General features: G+C 52.6%; 6 protein-coding genes across 6 annotated transcripts; 3 read left to right on the top strand and 3 right to left on the bottom strand.

Annotated features, from left to right (window-relative positions):
* Positions 1–1,218: 1,218 nt before the first annotated feature.
* Positions 1,219–1,646, top strand: COL26b_006051 (uncharacterized protein; the record flags this gene model as incomplete). Its single annotated transcript, XM_053178877.1, has 3 exons — positions 1,219–1,229; positions 1,291–1,448; positions 1,507–1,646. The coding sequence occupies 3 exons, from the start codon at positions 1,219–1,221 to the stop codon at positions 1,644–1,646; spliced, it is 309 nt and encodes a 102-aa protein (XP_053037184.1).
* Positions 1,647–4,222: 2,576 nt separating this feature from the next.
* On the top strand, positions 4,223–4,780 carry COL26b_006050 (uncharacterized protein; the record flags this gene model as incomplete). Its single annotated transcript, XM_053178876.1, has 1 exon — positions 4,223–4,780. The coding sequence occupies one exon, from the start codon at positions 4,223–4,225 to the stop codon at positions 4,778–4,780; it is 558 nt and encodes a 185-aa protein (XP_053037183.1).
* Positions 4,781–5,250: 470 nt separating this feature from the next.
* On the bottom strand, positions 5,251–5,578 carry COL26b_006049 (uncharacterized protein; the record flags this gene model as incomplete). The annotated part of the gene is given in 2 exon segments (XM_053178875.1): positions 5,251–5,536; positions 5,556–5,578. 2 exon segments carry the CDS (start codon positions 5,576–5,578, stop codon positions 5,251–5,253), a joined length of 309 nt encoding a protein of 102 aa, XP_053037182.1.
* Positions 5,579–9,539: 3,961 nt separating this feature from the next.
* Positions 9,540–11,261, top strand: COL26b_006048 (uncharacterized protein; the record flags this gene model as incomplete). The annotated part of the gene is made up of 3 exons (XM_053178874.1): positions 9,540–9,741; positions 9,898–11,072; positions 11,139–11,261. 3 exons carry the CDS (start codon positions 9,540–9,542, stop codon positions 11,259–11,261), a joined length of 1,500 nt encoding a protein of 499 aa, XP_053037181.1.
* Positions 11,262–13,965: 2,704 nt separating this feature from the next.
* Positions 13,966–15,740, bottom strand: COL26b_006047 (uncharacterized protein; the record flags this gene model as incomplete). Its single annotated transcript, XM_053178873.1, has 4 exons — positions 13,966–14,073; positions 14,124–15,002; positions 15,108–15,227; positions 15,444–15,740. 4 exons carry the CDS (start codon positions 15,738–15,740, stop codon positions 13,966–13,968), a joined length of 1,404 nt encoding a protein of 467 aa, XP_053037180.1.
* A 1,407-nt stretch (positions 15,741–17,147) lies between these two features.
* Positions 17,148–18,801, bottom strand: COL26b_006046 (uncharacterized protein; the record flags this gene model as incomplete). Its single annotated transcript, XM_053178872.1, has 5 exons — positions 17,148–17,387; positions 17,441–17,545; positions 17,599–18,354; positions 18,418–18,709; positions 18,773–18,801. The coding sequence occupies 5 exons, from the start codon at positions 18,799–18,801 to the stop codon at positions 17,148–17,150; spliced, it is 1,422 nt and encodes a 473-aa protein (XP_053037179.1).
* Between the last annotated feature and the right edge of the window lie 1,939 nt (positions 18,802–20,740).

The raw sequence follows: 20,740 nt of genomic DNA, 5'->3' as shown, positions 1-20,740 counted from the left end.
AGGAGAAATCGGATTTCGATGGGCTCATTTGCAAAATGTCAGATGCGATTCCCATGTTGCAGATCTTCGAGGACCCCTGATCGATGCCATTGAAACTCCCCGGCATAAGGGTTGCTGACATGGGTATGGTGGGCACACGACCCTTGCCGAGCCTCCCATGAAGACACTCTGAGACACAGACGAGCCCCGATGCAACCAAAAAACGTTCTATCTACTCAGTCGAATCGTACCACGCTGGCCAATTTTCAGATGTTCTGGAAACGCGACCGTTATCCGCATGAGCGAGAGTCGTTGGTCGGCGTGGTCTGGCCAAGTCTGACAAAACACAGCACGCGAAATTCGATCCGAGCGGCTGGTTTCAACATCGGACGATGTCAGTTGGCTCTCCAGAGCCGCCTCTGCTCCTGTTGCAAGTTTGTCTAGGATGGACGGACGGAGAAAAATGATAGCATCAACTATCTATACCGGGTTCTTTCGGCCGCGCTCGCACCTGAAGCTTAAAGCTCCTCATGTTCCCCCTCCAACTTGAAGATGGCTAAGCAGGCCGAACAACCACAACAATCGCAACCTCTCAATACCGCAACAGAACAACATAAAAAGCAAAAGTCCGTGGGAACAGGTTCCCCGATCGCCACGATATCCTCAAAGTTCGAACTTCCTCCTCAGCAGCAGCAGCCACCAATCCCCAAGAGACCAGGCCACGCATCCCGAGCTTCTAGCACGTCGTCAAAGCGCCTCTCTGCATCAGCTGCATCAATCCCTGCCGAGACCCCTGCAAAACCGGCCCCGTCCCAAACTCCTACTCCAACACCTCCTCCACCCGAAGACAGTTCTGCTGCGCCAGGAGCTCTCAGAAGATCCCTCTCATTCAAGCTACCCATCCGAGTCTCAACCGACAATAATAACTTCCCTCCCGCCAACAACGGAAATCGTTCTCGAGCTTCTTCTCTTCCTCAAGAATCCGAATCACCAGTCGATAAGAAACGCCATTCCGTTCAACGCTCCCTCTCTTCTTTGACTTCTATCGTCGAAGCCAACAACGCATCGAAAGACCTTGAAGTCCCCCAAGCCAAAAGCCCCAAACCCTCGCCAAAGTCACCATCCAAGCAGTTCTTGTTGGAACGAGGTCTTCTTAATCCCGAAGAACTCGACGAGGCCAGCTCACCCGAAGAACTCCAAACTTCTCTCCAAGACCAAGTCGTCCGATTCCTTACCACAATGTCTTCTCCGTAAGTAAAACCCCACCGGCTTCTTCCAGCATCTTGGCATGCAGACCGCTCATGCATTCAGTGCCTCCAGTCAAAAGACCGATGCCGCTGAGCAGCAGCGTGCTCCCGCCTACCCTACCTCCTACCCTCCCAACAACGGTCAGCTCGGACGCAGCATGCCCCAGCCTGGCCTGCCCGTCCCCATGCCCAACCTCTCTGGCAACGCCAACGGCCCCGTCGGTAAGCTTCCCCGTCTGCCCCTGGCACCGTTGCTAAGCATGCTAACATAAGCTTAAAGGAAACCTCCTGAAGGGCCCCGTCGACGACAAGGGTCAACTGACCAAGGCCGCTCTCATGGTCGGTATCAAGTTGGACTTGGAAGCTGAAGTCCACGTCACTGCCCGCGTACGCGGTGACATCCTCGTCGGTCTGTACTAAGATGATATCCACATGCATTTCACTCTGCACATAACGGGTCTGTGAGCGTCGCTTTTTTGGCGATGCTCAGCTATTGTTTTGGGGGCTGGCCAATGTAACCTAGAACCATTGTTTGATTTACCTTCGGGGAAACGATGGCCGGCGCAAGATGGTCCACTGTTCACGGACATGGGATAAGCACATGCAATTTGATTTATTTGACAACAAAGATCTGGCGATGTATCGTAGCAGGATGAGACTCCCAATCAACTATAAGCATATCAAAATAGGTTTCCCTCTGCCACACCTATCTCATCATCAATTGTCACCACCGACTATTTGATCTTGCGATATAATTATTCATCCGTGATGCCCGTGCCCTTCCTTCGAGTCCGACTTCTCGACCATGATCTGCCGCTCCTTGGCCCACCCCACAATGCGATCGTATTTGGGGCATCTATGTTGCGAGTCAAAATCCGGCTGCGTGCCTTTGGCGCCCTTCGTGTGCAAAAATGGTGTAACGTCGGCGGCGCACTGCAATCGAATTCTCAACGCCTCAATGCAGTGATCAACATGCTGGAAGAAATTAGAATTGCCGAGGAATCTTAGACACAAGAGTACGAGTCTCAGAAAGTCTGATGCGCGCGCAGTGGACTCTTCTTGGCAGACTTGCCACACGGGATATCTAGGTGACTCACCGCTAGGACAAGCTCGGGGCTTCCGTGAAACGCTGGGTCGTTGCTGTAGTCGTACTCGTCTTTGTGCGCATATTGTCTCACCTTTGGACCTCAGTCAACGTCAATGTTGGTGGGAAAGACATCATCTTACAAGGTTGAGGCAGTGAAGGTTGTGAAAAACTTCAAGCCCCGCCAGGAGATTTCCAGACTCAGTACGGGCCCAGGGATCTCCCCCAACGCCACCAGAGGACTTGTTCATGGAGGGCAAGTATGAGTCTGGCAAGTCGAAAGAGCCATCTATGTTTCCTTAGTCGGTGGCCACAGCTGCTATAAGCCCGCATGGTGAACTTACAATACCACAGCTCTTTCCATTTCGCCTCCAGTTCAGGTGTCGGCTTACCCTTGTATGGGCTTGGCTTCCAGAAAGCGTTGTCGAATTGGACTTCCTCGTACTCCAACACATCGTGAACTGGTGCTAATGTCGGGTTTAGCTATAACACACTATGAAACTATTGGTGGCGTTCAGTTGTGACGTACATGGAACATTGAGTTGCTTCACGCATTGTCGGTCTGTTGGTGGCTTGGGATGCAAATGAATCCACCCAGAAAGGCCCAAAAGGACGCAACTGGCAACGAATAAGGAGGTAGCAAACTTGTCGCGTAAGGTCATTCTGGATGAGCCGCCGCGAGGGTACATTTTTGGCTTGTCGCTATCCGAGAGAAACCCCTCTAGCTCAGGCTCCGCGGCATCTTTCGCTTCAGTTAAGGGGACGTATCTTCCCGCCATTTTTGATGGATAGGACTTGGTCGAGAGACTCGGGACAAGAGGTCAAGAATCGATGACAAGTCGTCTCGAGGTTTGTCAAGTTCCAGAGCATGGAAACATGATAAGGAGTCTTCCCAAAGGTCTGGACGAGCCAGAGCTGACAAGCAAGGGCAACCCGACCCAACATGACTCGCTATCATGATATCGCGCTTAGGGATTCCAGCGCGTTCTACGGTTCCTGGTCATTATACGAGCATACTATGTGAAATTGATTACTTTGATTTGCACGTCCAATTGAGCTGTGGGGTGTCGCCGGCATTCCGCTTCTAACCCCCATTCACCCGGCTCTGAGCTCATTCAACCCTTACCCGAACCTGACTCGACAGCTTGATATGGGTACTCACCTTCCTTTCTGGTCAAGTCAGCCGACTTCGGAAAGCTTATTTCAATCTGATCGCTCGAACTAAGTGGTCCCGTCTGCCCAAGGGGCTGGGTCTGCCGGGCCAGAGTCCTAATTATTGCGGATCAAGAAGGCTTGATCTTCTTGATAGAAAGCTTGTGTTGGTATCATCCCGCTTCGAGGCTTCACTGAAGCACATGATGCACGAATCACCTCAAAGCCAATCCAACCTCATGTCGCGTCTGAGCGGGAAGCTTTCATAACTGCCACAGCTCATCTTACTTACTTCTTGTGAATGCGAATACCGCATTTCGAAGCTGACAGAGGATGTGAGATCCATCGGAAGTGAAGATGTAGCGAAACCGAACGCCATAATACAGTGAGAGTACGTCATCATGTCAAGACCCTGGCCCTCCCCGCAACAGAAGTTCCTGGAGCATGTCGGTGGAGTCTGTTATCATGCTGGCCAGTAAACTGTTCATGGCAACTTCGTCGGATCCAATGCCGACAGCACCAGGTCATCCAAGTCAGTGTAGTGCCAGCTTCCCATTCTGCCTTAGTGCAGCTTGCTAGACCACCGAAGATGTCCAAGTCATTGCAACTGCATTCGCAGAAGTAGCAGGTTGGCCTGTATAAAGATGTACCTGAAGTCTTGCTCTATGATCGACAGACTTCCGCTCCCCTCTCAACCTGACTTTCACAATCTGACCCTCAACTTCTCACCCATCCAAACCTCAATTTGAAAAACTTCAAGATGAAGGCCTCCACCATCCTCCTCGTCGCTGGCGCTTCTCTCGCTGTTGCCGCCCCCGTCGCACAGCCTGAGGCCGAAGCAGAGGCCAGCATCTCCTTCCTCGAGTCCACCCACTACAAGAGAGAAGCCTATCCCAAGGCCGAGGCCGAGCCCGCCATCAACTTCCTCGAGTCGGTTCACTACAAGAAGGAGGCTCAGCCGGAGGCACAACCCGCCATCGAGTTCGAGGACTCCGTGCACTACAAGCGCGAAGCCGAGGCTGAGCCTGCTATCAATTTCTTGGAGTCCGTCCATTACAAGAAGGAGGCCGAGCCAGCGATTGAGTTTGAAGACTCTGTTCACTACAAACGTGAGGCGGAAGCTGCGCCTGCTATTGAGTTTGAAGACTCCGTCCACTACAAGCGAGAGCCAGAGGCCGAGGCAGAGCCCGCCATCAACTTCCTCGAGTCGGTTCACTACAAGAAAGAAGCTGAGCCCGCTATCGAATTTCTGGAATCCGTCCACTACAAGAAGGAAGCGGAGCCTGCTATTGAGTTTGAGGAGTCTGTTCACTACTAGGTACAAATATTGTGGCCGACGGCCGTAGGATTGGTGATTCGTATGGCGACATCGTTTCACTTGTTCATGTAGATTGGCATAGAATATAATGTAGCATCCTTGATACAAGTTGTCTTCACGGTATTCCTGTGCTAATACGGTTAATATGGAAGCTTCGGATCATGGGAAATATGGATTGGTTGTATCTTTTATGTATGTTCATCTTGTCTTGGTTTGAGAAGCTTTACAAGAAGAGCCGCGATTGATGGCAAAAGTCTGATTCATGATTCCATTCGCGATTAGATTGTTTCTGCTCATTTGCGACTCGGGATATCCGCAAGTCGACTCGTGTTCTGCGTATTCTGAACCTTTTTGTGTATTTTTCGTTTCACGCCCTGCTCTTATCCCTTCTATACGGCTTTCGCCCGTGAACGATGTATCTGCAGCCTCATATTAGCGCTGAGTATGGCCTTGTATTCAGAAGGAAAACCTTACATCGGCCAGTATGCGTGTACGCTCGTATCTCTCAATACCTTTCTGGCTTTGCTGACGAGAACGATGACCTCCTCGTAACTCCAGCCAAGAGCTCTTGTGAGGGGAGCAAGCGTGGCTGGCTCAAGGGCCTGGTCCATGTTCTCTAAGCTCCACATGCCAAGATCCTTGTAATGCTTGTCTCGAGGCCAACGGTTTGTGGGCCATTTGTAGATGGTCTCAACAACGTCTTCGAAACCGGCTTCTTCCATGAGTTGCTTCCATTGCTCCGCAGCGGTGACAGGTCTACCAAACTTCGCCATACCTTCCATTACCAGGAGGACCCATTTCCAAAGGTCTGAATCAACTGATAGTGTCCCATCGTCGCAACCTAAAGGAAGAGCCATATCTTGGGCCTCGAAATAGCCGCCTGGCTCCAGGGCGCTTCAGAGAGTATCAGTAGGCGACCAAACCAACGGTCCGCACAGGTCAAACTCACTCAAAAGCCTTGTAGACGATACTTCTATTGTCTGCAAAACTGCCTGTCATCATGCGAGAAAAAATGAAGTCGAATGGTCGTGACCACGTCCAGTCCTTCTCCAAATCATCGAGCTATGTGACATCCTGTCAGATGAAACTCAATAGCGGTCTCGTTTTGCCTAAACATACCTCAAAAGAACAATTCGGGGGCACACTGCTTATGATGAGCGAGGCGCAACTGGCAAGCCGTGAATGGAGGGCAACTCACAGGTCTGGCTGGACGGGGCTAAGATCGACGCCAATCACCTGCCATACTGTCAGCCAGTGGCAGAAATTCTGACACGTGTAAGTGCTACCTCAGCATCAGGATGCGCATCCGCTGGTGGTTGTCAGAATCATGTCAGACCTTAATCTCACCCTTGAGTGGGCGGGCTGTGCGAGGAGGGGCCATCTTACCATACTCCATGGACCAGATTCCGGTGCCAGTTCCGAGATCAAGCACTCTTTTGGCACCCATATTTTTCGGGCAGAGGCAGTGATTGCCTCCTATCGTAAGAGTCATCACATAATGCTGCAAATCTGTGCAGCAGTCAGCCACGGTGAGCCAGATGCGGTGCGGAGAATTCCTACCCAACCTGTCGACCTCCGACTTTCAACACGAATGAAAGTGTTAATCACTACCGACAACCGGGGTTCGATTGCACCGATGAAAATCTCACCTCATCGTTTGGAAGGAAATATTCTGAGGAAGCGGTCAGTTCGGCACGCTAGACTGATAACGTATTATCACTTACTCCCCGCACTCATAGCATGATACGTACGGCCATTTTCGTGCTGGTAATGGCGAATGCTTGACCGCAGCGATGTCAACGAATCGCGAAAAGGCTAAGCAACGGGAATCAGCAGGCAAACTCCTTGGCTAGCGAAGAAGGTTTGTGGTCCGATGCGTGACGCTGCCGGGATATCAAAAGGCAGAAAAATGATTGGTCTGCTCGGATGACTCGCAGATGTCTCCAGTGCGTCTTCTGTACGCGGTCTGGGAGTGGCTACTGTTGGAGTCGCAGTGGAGGAGTCTTCAGGGGGCAACAAGGGGCGGAGAGGCGGGTAAATGATGGAAATATGGTAGACTAACAACGCCGAGAGCCGAATCGGTGTCAGAATTGTCGACTGCGTCCGCTTCCTATTGGCAGGTTAGTATTTTCCTCCGAGGAGACGATGTCCATGGATGAAGCTAGCATGCAGCCTTCACTCACAATCTGCGGCGCTGGCTCCTGGTCGGACGCCAATGCATATGAAGATTCCGGTGGCGGCGAGAAGGCGTCTTCTGGCCGCGGTGCTGGAGTTGGGGCCGCTTTAGGGGATTCGGCGGGCCTTTGGTGGGCGTTTGTGGCAGAGACCGGGGAGACCGGGGACTGCGGCGGAGACACGACCATGGCGCGAGCTTCCACTGAGAGGGTTCACAATTGTTCGGAACTGTGAATGGGGTCCGAAGTGGCCGTGTTGAGAAGAATGAGCTGCCGAGTATCCTGATGCAGCATCAGACAGCTGCGAAGAGACTCAAGCGGGAGAATTAGAGGCAAAGACTGCCAGAGAGGAAAACATCAAGATCAAAGGAGGCCGAAGCAGACGCAGGGAGAAGAGGAGTGGTTACGCCTAGCGGGCTGCAAAATGTCATATGTCTTTAATAAGAGGCAGACCAGCCTCAGGCAACGGTCAACTAGGCATTCTTTGTGATACATCAGACTGCAGATTGCATACGTCTCTCGCCGGCTCAATGTACGTGCGAGGAGGCACTACTGCGGAATTAGGGGCCTCGCGTCTGTAGTGCGGTGGGATGTGATGCAGCCAAACGGGGATGAAGACTGCGCAGGAGAGACAGACGGCAGCGAAGCGAGAAGGCCCACGCTCCGGGTTGCATCGCGTGGTTTACCGACAGAGTCTTGCGTCTTCAAGGGACTATAACACTAACGCGGTTCCAAGGTGCTCGACTAGGAGCTGCATGAAGATGATGACATGAGGAGTTCAGAAAAGGCCGGAGAGCTTTCTCAGCGATGCCTATTGGGCTGTCGTCAAGAGGAGATGGGGCCAGGGAGGAAATGATTACCAAGTTTCTTTTCATTCGAGCCATTGTCAATTCATCAAATGCTTCTCATCGCCCACTGCATCATTCACAAGCGGCCCGTATCAATACCCGCTTGGTTCTGAGTCTAGGTGCTCGGTGTGTGTTACGAATGACGCTCTGGCTGGCCGAAACACAGCACCGGAACCCCGCCATCTTCGGGGGTCGAGTGGGGGACAACGTGAGGCGCTTCAATTGCAATGGAAGAAAATAAGACAAAAAGAGGAGGGCATCGAAGGTGCTTTGGCTTGCGAAAGAATACTGCTGGCGCCCGGAAACCCACCCACTTGACCCATGGGCAACAACACAGCTCATTTCATCTTCGGTTCATGGCTTCAATGAAGGCGCGCTCTTGTCCCATAGGATAAGTGAAGCTGCCAGGGGCTCTTCACCGAGCGAACAGAGGTGCGCCACAATTCCCACCCACCGTTACCCGAGCCCGTTGCGGATGTTGTGGCCGATGCGTTAGGCACATGGTCTCAATCCCGGGACCAAGGGCACGGAGAAGAACACCATCGCAACTGTGAGATGGAACAACAATTATTAGTTCGGATTCAAACGGCATCATGGGACCAAACAACTTCCAGTTGAAACGTCTTCAGACTGAAAAAGGCCCGAAGGCTTACGGCATTAAACGGATGCACAGTCCAGTGCCTTTGTGTCTCTGTCGCAAACATTGGAGAGACAAATGAATTCAGTGAGATGCCCTACGCCGGGGAACAGCAAAGCTACATGTTGTGTACATCACTAGCACCGCAACATCGCCAACATCCATGTCACCATCCCGGTCGGGAGTCGTCTTCTCTTGCAGCTTCCCATCTCTTACAACGGAAACATATCCACAAACTGGAAAGATTGCTGCTGCCTGTCAGCAAGCACCTCGCACTCGATTTGCTGCCCCGTATTTGCCGGCGGCCGTTGATGCATCGTGACGGCCTGCCACAGTGCTACGCCAACACACATTGGGCAAGATGTCACCTTTAGCTCACGCGAAGATGCAGGATTATATGTAGGTGCCATTTCAAAGCAGGGGATATTCGAGATGGGCTTTTCGTATTTACTGTTCCCGTTTTCTTTTTCTGACAGGCTTTTCTGCTTTTCATGTTACTTCTGCAGCTAACTTTCACGCCGGAGGACCTCATATCCTCACCTTGCAAGTTGCAACTCACTTCTTCTCGAACCCCCAGCAGAGCTGCATATTCAGTGTTGGTCTTTCTTTTTCAGTCGAAGGTACTCACTAGTAAGTGCAGTCAGCACGTCGCTTGAAAAACGCGCAAGTACATCATCGAAACAATTATCCTGGCCCTCAGACGTGCTCGAACGCATCACACTATCAGACGCTGCCGTCCGAACCCGCTCAGGTTTCCAGACCTCGGATTTTGTGCGACGACCTAGTAAGCGTCGCAAAGTCTACTGCCCGTACATCCAGTCACCTGCCGCTTTCAATTACAATCTGACAGCTATCAACCGGCAGTTCTGAGCATCAAGCCTTTGCGGCGCAGCGAGCTATTTGTCGACAACCAAGGTCGCCAGGTGCCCGATTTCCGGGTCCCTCCACGACAAATTCCACATCTCGCGTCCTCGCCCCTCTCATCCCAACCCCTGTCTCACCCCCAGGGCCGTCTTGTGCTCCCATCCTCTGCCAATTGAGCTTGCTTTTTGCTTGGTTGTGCCTGCCCAGCTGCCCATCAGCCGGGTCAAGAACTCAGGATGCAGTATTCTGCTACTGCCGTGGCATCCGTCGCCGCAGTGCTGTGGACTGCGTACCTGGTCATTTGCCGAGTACGTGACTATGCACGGATGAGACACATTCCAGGGCCCTTCTGGGCACACTGGACCGATCTTTGGCTCATGAGGGCACAATTCAGCGGCAAACTCTCTTTCATTCTGCAAGACCTGAACAAGAAGCATGGTGCGTAATAATTCCGCTGTCAAGGATGCGTAACCACGTTCCCCATCCAACCTGTGAGGTGTATGCCCAATACAATTAGTCCACATATACACCAAGTCTGTGACGCTCACCTACGCAATCCGCTTGCATGCGAAGCTAACGAAACCCATTCTGCAGGCCCCATTGTTCGGATTGCGCCCAATTGGGTCCTCTGCGGTGATGGCGCTACGCTGCGAGTTCTATGGGCGGCTCGCTCCCACTGGAAGCGAGGCCTCTGGTATTTGGGCCTACGTTTCGATCCATACTCCGACAGTGTGTTCACAGCGTTGGACGACAAATATCATGACACTCTTCGGGCCAAGCTCGCGGCCGGTTACGCAGGTAAGGATGTCGATGGCGTGGAAGATGTCATCGACGAACGAGTTGAAGCACTGGTTCACCTACTAGAAACGCGGTACTTGTCGACTGGGTCTGAGTATAAGACCGTTGACTTGGCTCGCAAGGTCCAGTACTTCACCCTGGACGTCATCTCCGCCTTGGGATTTGACAAGAAATTTGGGTATTTGGAAGCCGATGCCGATACCATGCGGTACATTGAGATCACGGAGAAAACCCTGCCTTCGCTACTAGTCATTGCATTGCAGCCCTGGATGCTCAGAATCCTACAGTCCTCGACCCTAAAGTTCTTCATGCCCAGCTCAAAGGATATCATCGGCATTGGCGATGTCATGCGGAGGGCCGCAGAGGCCGTTGAGGAGCGCTACGGCGAGAAGCCCGTTGTCAAACGCGACATCCTTGGCTCTTTCGTCTCCCATGGCCTTACCAAAGAAGAAGCAGAAGGTGAAACGACTGTTCAAATCATTGCCGGTTCTGATTCTACTGCCGCAGCAATCCGAACCACAATGCTATTCATCATGACAAACCCACACGTCTACGCCCGTTTGCGGACTGAGATAGATACGGGTGTTGCTGAGGGCCGCATCTCATCGCCGATCACAGACGCGGAAGCTAGAAAGTTCGAGTATCTCCAGGCAGTGATAAGGGAAGGGATCCGAATCTACCCCCCGGCGACGGGTCTATTGCCCAAGGTTTCCGACAAAGACGAGGTGATCTATGGAATGCACATTCCTGCGGGAACCAACGTGGCCTGGTCTCCTTTTACAGTGATGCGTCAGACAGAGGTCTTCGGGGCAGACGCCGACATGTTTCAACCAGAGCGGTGGCTCGGTATTTCCAAAGAGCAGTACCGTGTGATGGACACCCAAGTTATGCTGGACTTTGGAGTGGGAAGTCGGTGGGAGTGTCTTGGCAAGAATATCGCCATGCTCGAGCTGAATAAGGTTTATGTTGAGGTAAGTTCCCGCCTACCTGTCGCTTTGCAACATCAAAGGTGATCGCTGACGATGGTTCTTACGTAGCTTCTTCGGCGGTTTGACTTCACGATCGTAGATCCCGCAAAACCTTGGACAACCGAGAACTTTGCGGTTCATATCCAGAAGGAGTTCAACGTCAAGGTGACTCGACGTGCAGCGCCAACTTGAGACTTGAGACGTAAATAGCATAAGTAGTTGAGAAATGACAGTTTCAAACTGAATTCAAATGCCGGCAGGCGGGTTCTGGCCTCATGTCGCGGTTCGTCTCGGGCACATACCTGAGGTTATTTTAAGTCTAGTATGTCCAAAGAGGCGACGGGCTTGACTCAATCTACCTGGGCACTAAATGAAGGTTCGTCCCTAATTCGTTACGAACCAGTAGAGTGGCGCCTTACGGATATCATGAAACCCGGAGTGGCAAGGACCTCTTTCATCATGTATTGTCTCGTAACAAACATCGGGCCGAGTACCTACAAGCAAAGACGGCATAGAATGGCGACGGTCTTTCTGCAAAAACTTCGGTGTCTGCACCCTTTTCCCGGGGTTTGGATTCGACGGCAAAATAATTCTTCACGCTTTGACAGCACACCACAACTGCAAAGACATAGAGTCTCCGCTTACTCCGCGTCACGTGGATCCGGAGACGCTTGGCTCATAGTAGTAACTTCACGCCCTAAGGCGTAGGACGTTCATGGAATTCTCCTAATCATTCTCCACATACCGGCAGCAATCTGTTCGCTACGAGAGGAGATGGGCGTAGTGTGACCGTTGCCTTTAACTCCCTATGTGACCAGTCCCAGTGTCTAGGGCGCGCGAAAAAGGAATATCCAATCTCAACAACCACTTACCTCCGAGAGACCGATGACCGCTGGCGATCCTGCAGATGGGAGCGGCGGTGCATACCGTCGCACGACACGCTCTACAACAAATGACGTCTCAAATCATACACAAGATCAGGCCTATCTTGACCAGCAAGTTCTTGATTCGCTGCTTGGACTAGCCTCTGGCAACTCAGATGGAGGCTTCATCGGCTCCCACCCGCCATGGTCGGCACCAGATGCCGCCGTATCCGGCACAACTTACCCCGGCCTGATGTCCGAGAGTTCCGACCACCTCTGGTCCGGGGACATGTCACAAGCGGAGCCCATCTCCCACGGCGAAGATTCGTCATGGTTTGGACACGACCTGTCTTACGACGACCCGGCACAAGAGTTAAGCAACCTTCAATGGCCACTCCCTGGACCAGTTACAAGGCCTTCGGACAACATCAACTGGTCCGCAGCAGTTGAAGAGCAAGAGCTCAGGGGACGCCGCGGCCTCCCACGTAGGCGAAGTCGGTACCGATACATGCAATCTGAACAAAGAGCTGTACCAATCCCGATACCTGCCTCCCCTGCAACCCAGCAAGACTCAGATCCGTTGCAACGATGGAAAGATTCACCACCTCAAGATGAGCCTGCTTCGATGGCAGCTATCTTTGATGCGCTGAGGACAAATCAGGTTGATTCGCAAGATGGACACAGTCGATCTCAGCCAGCGTACTCCCGGGCTAACTCTGGTACAAGCGCTGACAGTGGTGGGAGTAGCTCTTCGATGCAATCGGCCAATTCTGCATGGTCTGGTATATCAGAGGCGTCAAGAGGAAGACGAGCTGGATTCGGCCCCTTGAATCGAACCCGCCAAGGCCGCGTTGGGAAGAAGCGTGGAAGCATCACGACGAAGGACAGCCGCCCGTTCAAGTGTACGTTTTGTTGCGATAACTTCAAGACGAAGTATGACTGGGCTCGGCATGAGAAATCTCGACATCTGAATCTGGAGTCCTGGATGTGTGCTCCCCGTGGAGGCTCTGTTATGTCGACAGTGACGGGTCGGCCCCATTGCGCATACTGCAGCGCCATAGACCCGACAGAAGAACATCTCGATATGCACAACCATAGCGCCTGCCACGACCGACCAGTCGAAGCACGCTCCTTTGGACGAAAGGATCACCTTGTTCAACACTTACGCGTTATGCACAAGCTGGAGAAGCTACCCCGATTCGACGATTGGAAGGTTCAGTCCATGGAGATCACCTCTCGGTGTGGATTTTGTGGTATGGCGCTGTTGACGTGGAACAAGAGAACCGACCATCTTGCGGCACATTTCCGAAAAGGCTTGACAATGAAGGACTGGAAAGGAGAGCATGGTTTCACACCCGCGGTTGCAGAGCAGGTAGTTCATGCTCTGCCACCTTACCTCATCGGATCAGAGTCCATGAGCGTGGTACCGTTCTCAGCAACCAAACAGGGCACAAAAGATCACTTTGCTCAAATATCCTCTCGGACACATGGATTTAAGGACACTGCGGAGGAATTGTCTACAGAGCTCAGGGAACCCGACCCACTCCCCTCGCCATCGGTTTTGACCTCGAGAGCCGCGACTTCCAAAGCGTTTACCGAGATATTGGAGCGACACCTGAAGCACTTCGCGGACGAATATGTGGCGCAGGGGATTAACCCTACAGACGATATGCTCAGGCAGGAATCAAGACGGGTCATTTATGACAGTGACGACGAGTGGAACCAGACAGTTGCAGATAACTCTGAATGGCTGGCGCAGTTTCGAACCCGCCACGGTCTAGAAATCAAGGGTGACCAAGATAAGACTATAGAGAAAACATGATCCCAACCCTGAGGTCATCTTTCTGTGCTTGCTCTTGGTGCCTTTGGTAACGCTCTACCTTCTGATGTCTCTGTCGATGATCCGAATCGCTTCTAAGCACTGCTCATCATGGAATCGAGGGGCAACCACTTGGATTGAGCATGGAGCTCCATCGCTCGCTTCCGGGTCGTCTTACAACGGTCAGCATCTCTGTTTGGCGCTAGGCAGTGTTTTAGGGCCTCTCAAACTCACAGTCTGCCTCAAATTCCGCCACAGCCTTCTCGGGCGAGGGGTCCTTCTCCTTAGATGCAAAGCCGTACGGGATGATACCAGCAGGATACTGTCCCAAGTCAGCGACCAAATTCCTTCATCAGTAGTCCATAAACCTACATCCAACACATTCCACATCAATGTGTAAACTGGGTTACCATACGTGTCGTGGGGCACAGAGGTACTGATGGCTCCTGGCCCGATAACGACATCGAGTCCATGTTCTCGCCACGTCTTTCGCCAGCTATCGGCATAGGCATCACGGAGACCGAGAAAATCGCTGAGCTGGTGTGCAACAGGCTTATCTGCAGAAACCGGAGGCTTCGTCTTCGTGAAGGGATGCACCCCTCGCTTCACGGAAGGGACGAGAGGTTCCCCGATCTCGTTTGCGAGGACGTCCAAGCCATCTGAAGTCATGAAGAAGTACTGGAATCCCAATCTTCCGCCAAGTCCGGCGCTACAGTCAGGATCTTGCGGCAGCCTGATGACCTTGTGTCCCGCCTTCAGCAAAGCGGAGACTGCGTCCTCGAGGGCTCGACGAACGGGGGGGTGCATGGGATACTCCGGGTCTTCCGGAAGTACTCCAACTGTCAAATGTTTGGCGTTGCCAGATTTGGGAGCACTCCACGGTGCGGCGATTGCGGAGGCGTCATATCTCCATGGGTTCTGCGAGAGCACAGTTTCCATGAACAAGAACAGATCGTCGACTGAATTCGCCATGGGGCCCGCCACGGGCACCACACCAGGCAGGTGGACCTTTGGGAATGGGTAGTTTGACTGGCCCCCAAAAGGCGTCCGATCGGCTGTCGGTTTGAAGCCGTAGATGCCGCAGCACAGGGACGGGATTCTAATGGAGCCTGCGATATCGGTACCGACGCCGAGAACAGAGCCGCGGAACGATACGAGAGCACCCTCCCCACCTGTTGAGCCGCCAGCTGTGAGGGAGGTCTTGTGCGGATTCAGGGTTCTGCCAAAGATGTTGTTCTCAGAGTCTGCGGTCTGTGCCATTGCCCCGTCAGTTGGATGATCAGTAAAGAGGTTTCAGGGGGGTTAGGGATTGCAGACCATCATCGTCTGTGGAACGTTCGTTTTGCAGAAAAATACAGCTCCCGCGTCCAGCAAAAGGGCAACCATCGCCGAATTTGTCGTTGGTGGAGGCCGCTTGAGGAACTCAACATAGCCGACCGTGGCATGATGACCTTTTACTTTGAAGGAGTCCTGTCTCTGTTAGCTGGTTGGCTCGACGTCTTTTATTGGTAGGCAGCTGACCTTCATACTGATCGGGAGACCGTGCAGAGGACCGGCGGGCTTTCCTGTTTCCTTGAAACGTTTGTCGAGTTCTTTAGCTCTCGCGATACCCTCAGCAAAGAATATCTCGGTCAAACAATTTATCTAATCCTCGTTAGTTTGCAAAGTATGAAGTCTGTCGGGATCGCTTACAAGCTGTTGCGCCAGAGCCGCCCGCTTGCAGAATGCTACTGTGACTTCCTCAGAGGTGAGCTTTCCGGCATGGATCTTGCCCAGGAGTTCCTTTGCACTGTAAGACTCGGTGATTTCAAGTTCGCTATTCGTGAATAGTCCTGACTTTCGTGCAACATCGAGAGCGTTCAACTGACCCTCCTTGGGTGTTCCAGCACCTCGAAGCTCTTGAAGCTTCTGGTCTGACAACACCCATTCTTGGGGTATCGAAGCTTGTTGCTTCTCTCTGTGACGAGAAGCTATGACTTCCCACTCCATGGCTGCAGGCATCGTAAAATGCTGGTGGTTACTGGTCGAAGAAGGAGGAGGGCGAGGGAAGGGATGGCTTGATGGCTGATGCAAGACTTCAGATGACAACTATGCAGGCAGCGGAACGATTCTCGGAACTGTACATCAGCCGCGCTCGCTTATCAGGAAGTAAGAGATCAACGAACTTGGGATCATTTTCATGTTATCAATAGAAAGCTCGGAGAAGTGGCGGCGCGTCTATTGTCTCGATTGGGAAAGAGATGGCGCCGGAGCTTGGGGGAGCTATGCCGGCCGAGTGCCGAGGCCACGGTGAGGTGTGTGTCCCGCATCTCAAACCCCGGCAAATGGAGTCGGGAGAAAAGGTTCTCCTCTGTGATCTGTGTCAGCATTGGTCGTGTTACAAACAATTATTTAACGGGCGGCGTTTTCAGCCATCATCTGTCCCCCCAATTAGCGCCAGAATTGCGTCAATACCCGACTCGATCACTCATTTCTTTGCAACACAGGAATTATCCGGCAAGCACACTACCCCAAACATGTCGTCAGGAAGAGACTCCGCTCACACTCCATCCCCGGGGAACGCGTTCACCCCGAGCGGGGTTGATGTGCCACCCATGCGCATGCCGCATCTGGACTTCATCTATCGGATCGTCTGCGATATGGATCCGTCTGTGTCCGAGATACGCAACGTGGACAACACTGGTACCACGCGGCTTGTATTGCCCATTTTGAGCGGTTCGGTGAAAGGACCCAGAATTGATGGCAAGATAGTGGAGCGCAGCGGCGCAGACTGGGCGGAGCAGGTCAGCCCTGGGAAGGTCAGTGACTGATATCAGATACGCGTTATCGATCGCGGGTCTCATGATTTCATTAGGTGTTTTCGAGATTAAATGCCCGATACACACTCCAAACCAACGACGGAGTGTTTATCTTGGTCAACGCACATGGTATCTATCGAAGCGGCCCGGGACAGACAGAGAAGTTGACCCCCACGGCGTCTCAGGACGACGTAGAGTACTTCACGCATATCAACTTTGAGGCTCCTGGAGGCAGCCCTTATGACTGGATGAATGGAGTCTTTGCTATCGGTGTTATGACGATGTTTGAGGGGAAGCCAATCATTGATTGCTACCGGTTGACAAATTTTCCTGGCAAGCCAGCTGAAAAGCTCTGAGGAGAAATCAATGGAACTAAACCTTCATGTTTTGTTCATAACCCAAAGAATATAATACAGGCTACCAAGTTTAAGGGCACCAATGCTATCGACAGTAGATACAACGAGACATATGGCTTGCAACAAGGAGGATGGAAGACAAGGGTCCTGCAGGCTGCGGGTGGATATGCGGGTGTGTGCGGGTGCGAACCGCCCAAGCCCCCAAACATCTTCCTAACCCAACCAGGAAATAAAATTGCACACTAAATCTTCATGCGTTTCTCCACAAGTCGCCAGTACCGGGGCGCGAGGGCCGTTCGAATCCGTTTGCCCCAGATAATCATCGGCACGTACAGGAGTCCAATAACCAAAGCAATCGCCCCGCTGAGGATGTACATGTTACTGAGACCCATGCTCGACATCCAAGGAACGAGAGCAGAGGGAACACCAACGCTGACGGCGTTGCGGATGAAGGCCACGCCCACAAAAGCCTCAGCGGTAAGCTGGGAAACAGGAGTCAGTATCTAGTACGGTTTGACGGTAACAGTGACTTTACCTCTCGGTAGGTGTCGATAAGCAACGTGAAGGTGATGTCTCCGTTGGCGCCCAGCCCAAAGGCGAAAAAGGCCCCGCCGATGCTGGGGTAGATCCAATGCATCCCCTATTCTTGTCAGTTTTCTGCCATTGTAATGACCCAGCTGAGACTGAGCTTACCCTGTCTGCTGTAACTCCGAACATAACGATTCCTCCGGCCATGGTGATTACCGGTAGGAAAAGAGGATAAAGTCGCATCTCAGGCTCAAAAAGACCACCGTTTCTCTTCGCCAGGCGAAGGACGGCCCAGTCAGCAAATGGTCCGCCGTAGAGACTGCCAAAGATGTTCCCCACGAACGGCCCAAGTGTCATATACCCCACAGCAGCAGTGTCGAAGTTGTAGGGAGGGGCAGAGAAGACCACTGATACAACAGACATGAACAACACCAGCCAGCAAACCCCTGACGCGAACTGAAGGGCGGTGAAGAGGACATGAGGGAGCGTGATCACATGTAGGGGTAGAATGAAGACGCGCAGAAGGGATTCCGAAGTCGGGGTCACTAGGCGCATGCGTTCGCGATAGGTGTTCATGCGGATAGTCCGGTCAACGTTCGACTGTGTGTAGTTGAGTTCGAGTCCGCTCTTCTCCGTGCTCTTGATCTTGGTTAGACCGTTGTCAATATCCGTGGGCTCTGTTTCGATCTCTTCGCTCTGGCCGACGGTAATCGGCACGTATTTCGTTTCTTCGTAGAGAAAGATGAACATGATGAAGAGAATCGTGAGCGCGATAGAAAGAGCGTAGTATGACCACCGCCATCCTTGAGAAACGGCTTGCACGCCAGCAGCCAGCGGCGTGAGGAAACTACCCGCCATGACGGCGATGAAGTAAAGGCCATTGGCAGAGCCTCGCTGGTGTACGAAAAAGAGGTCGGCAATCTTTAGAACTAGTTAGCAAACGTATGCTCCCTTTTCTCTCTTGGCTGCGGTATCCAAGCGTACTGTCATCTGGACTGCGGTCTCGTTGATCGCTCCAGCCAAGCCAGTTATAACTGCTGTGACTATCAACTCTGCGTATGAGTGCATCGACGATGTCCACCAAGCGGCAGCGGCCAGAATGGCCGTTGAGACCAAATATGTGAGTCGTCGGCCGTACTTGATAGTGAAAGGAATGAAGAAGATGCAGCCGGTTGCGAGGCCTGCAAGCTGAGCTGACTGTGCGTTGCTAAGCTGGGCGATGCTCACGTCAAGATCGACGGTTATTTGTTGCCAGAAGACGGTCTGGATTGATAGGCTATTCGCGTGATCCATGCGTTAGCCTTTTCCCCAGCAACTTCACTGTCGAAGTAGAACTTACTTGGTGAAAGCAGCGACTGTCACCCCCATGGCCAAGCCATAATTGAGATACTTGCGCCATCTACTCCAGTTCTGATGCCAGACACACTCGTCAGCAAACCGCGTTCTTCTCGAGAGTTCACGTAGGTCTGTACCAAGGGGTCGTTTGGGTCCGAAGATGGGACGGGCGAAAGATTGAACGTGGATGCATCTGTGGCTTGTTCATCTGAGTTCAGGTCAACATGAAGCCGTTCCGGGCGGTGGGTATGTCTTACGGCTTATTAAGTGAACAGTTCCAGGGGGTAAAGGGGTGGATTGGACACCCGGAGAAGAGGTGTTATCCATAGGAGGGTTTGGTTGGGAGTCAAGAGGTCAGAGAAACACGGTAGCGTAGGTAAATTGAGTGCTAGGATCCAGCCTAACTGTTGATGTTCGCTGGAGACGATCCAGAAGTTCTAGAAAATGAGGCAGACAGCCATTCGATATATCTTGGATTGATAGGACCCTGAAATGGTGTCGTTGCAACTACCGACGTTCTGTCCTCCTCTCAACCCAGGAGGATGTCCAGCGATAAGACATGCGCCACAGGTTAACCCTCTTCAGACGTGTTAGACTTTATTGGCGATCATCCGTAGCCTAGCCCCAGTCATCTGTCAAATGATAAGGGCGTACAGGCCTGCAGGGCCAGAGGTGTAGCGACCCTACTGCATCTGATGCCAGGACTTGGCTGCATTCCCGCGTGTGTCTGCAGTCGCGTTTGGATAGCCGCCGCGTGAAAATCAATTTTGATGCTACACCCTTCACTAGCAATTCCCTGCAGGAGCTTGTCATGACCCCGTTTCCAAAGCAGCTTCAGCATGACGACCGGGAACTTTATTCGCTTTAGCCTGTCAGTCCCCGCATTTTGTAAAGCTGCAACAGCGTGCTCAGACCCCTGGTTGAGGCGTCTGAGCCATGCCCCTTAGGGCATATATATGCGCCTCGGTTCCTTCTGCCTCTTCGGAGTAGCTTATCTCCTAAAAAGAAACTTGCCCAACACGTCGACCAGACATTCCCCCTCCCGACGGACATCGGGACCAGCCAGCTCGCCGAACAAGATACACGACGCCCACTATCCGCAGGGCCTGTTTCCACTGTCCACTCACAGATCATCGTTCGGGCAAACATGGTTCGTTCCAGGGGAGGCTGCTCCAACTGCAAGCGGCGGAAGAGGAAATGTGACGAGACGCGTCCAGACTGTCGGGCCTGCCAACGGCGCGGAATCCAGTGCGAAGGCTACAACACAACGCTCAAGTGGACCAACGGAATAGCCTCGCGTGGTCGCTTTGCTGGAGCCGCAATCCCTGATGTCTCTTTCTACAGTTCCAGCTCGGAGCCCAGCAAACTCTCACACTCAGATCATCTGCCGAGCACCGAGGATCCACATTTGCAGGTGGCCAGCGCCCCATCCACCTCCTCTTCTACCTCCCCTCCCGGAGCCGAAGGGATCACGCAGACCGGCTCCGCCTCCGAGTCTGGGGTTGTTTCTCCCTTGGCGCCGTCGCCGGGCGCAAACATTGACCCAAAACGGCAATTGTTCAATAAGTGTAAGTCGTCGTCCTTCCCCAGTTGTCTAGATCCAAGATACGATCCACGGCTGACTTGTGTACCAAGTCCTAAATGCCGGTTTGCATCGCTTGTATACGACAGAAAGTTACATCTGGCTCCAGTCACACTTCCAGGCAATGGCAGAAAAGAGCCAGGCCTTTTATGTCGTCTGCACCGCCATCCAAGCGTATATGGATGATGGCTTTTCGGTACTGGCGATGGAACATGTCGACCATGCCCTGCAAACATTCCGAGCGGAACTGGAAGGCCGGCATGGCTCTTTGGATGTCTCGACCATGTCGGCGGGCATCCTCGTTTGCACTCTATGCGTAAGTCCTTGCTAAGCTGCGTGATTTGCCGCGATTTATGGTCGCGAACTAATTTTGGCTGCATAGTTACTTCA

This window comes from Colletotrichum chrysophilum (assembly GCF_026319265.1).
Source record: "Colletotrichum chrysophilum strain AFK26 chromosome Unknown scaffold_43, whole genome shotgun sequence".
Classification (NCBI taxonomy): Eukaryota; Fungi; Ascomycota; class Sordariomycetes; order Glomerellales; family Glomerellaceae; genus Colletotrichum; species Colletotrichum chrysophilum.
The sequence above is the reverse complement of the archived record's forward strand: the minus strand, read 5'-3'. Positions and strand labels throughout refer to the sequence as shown.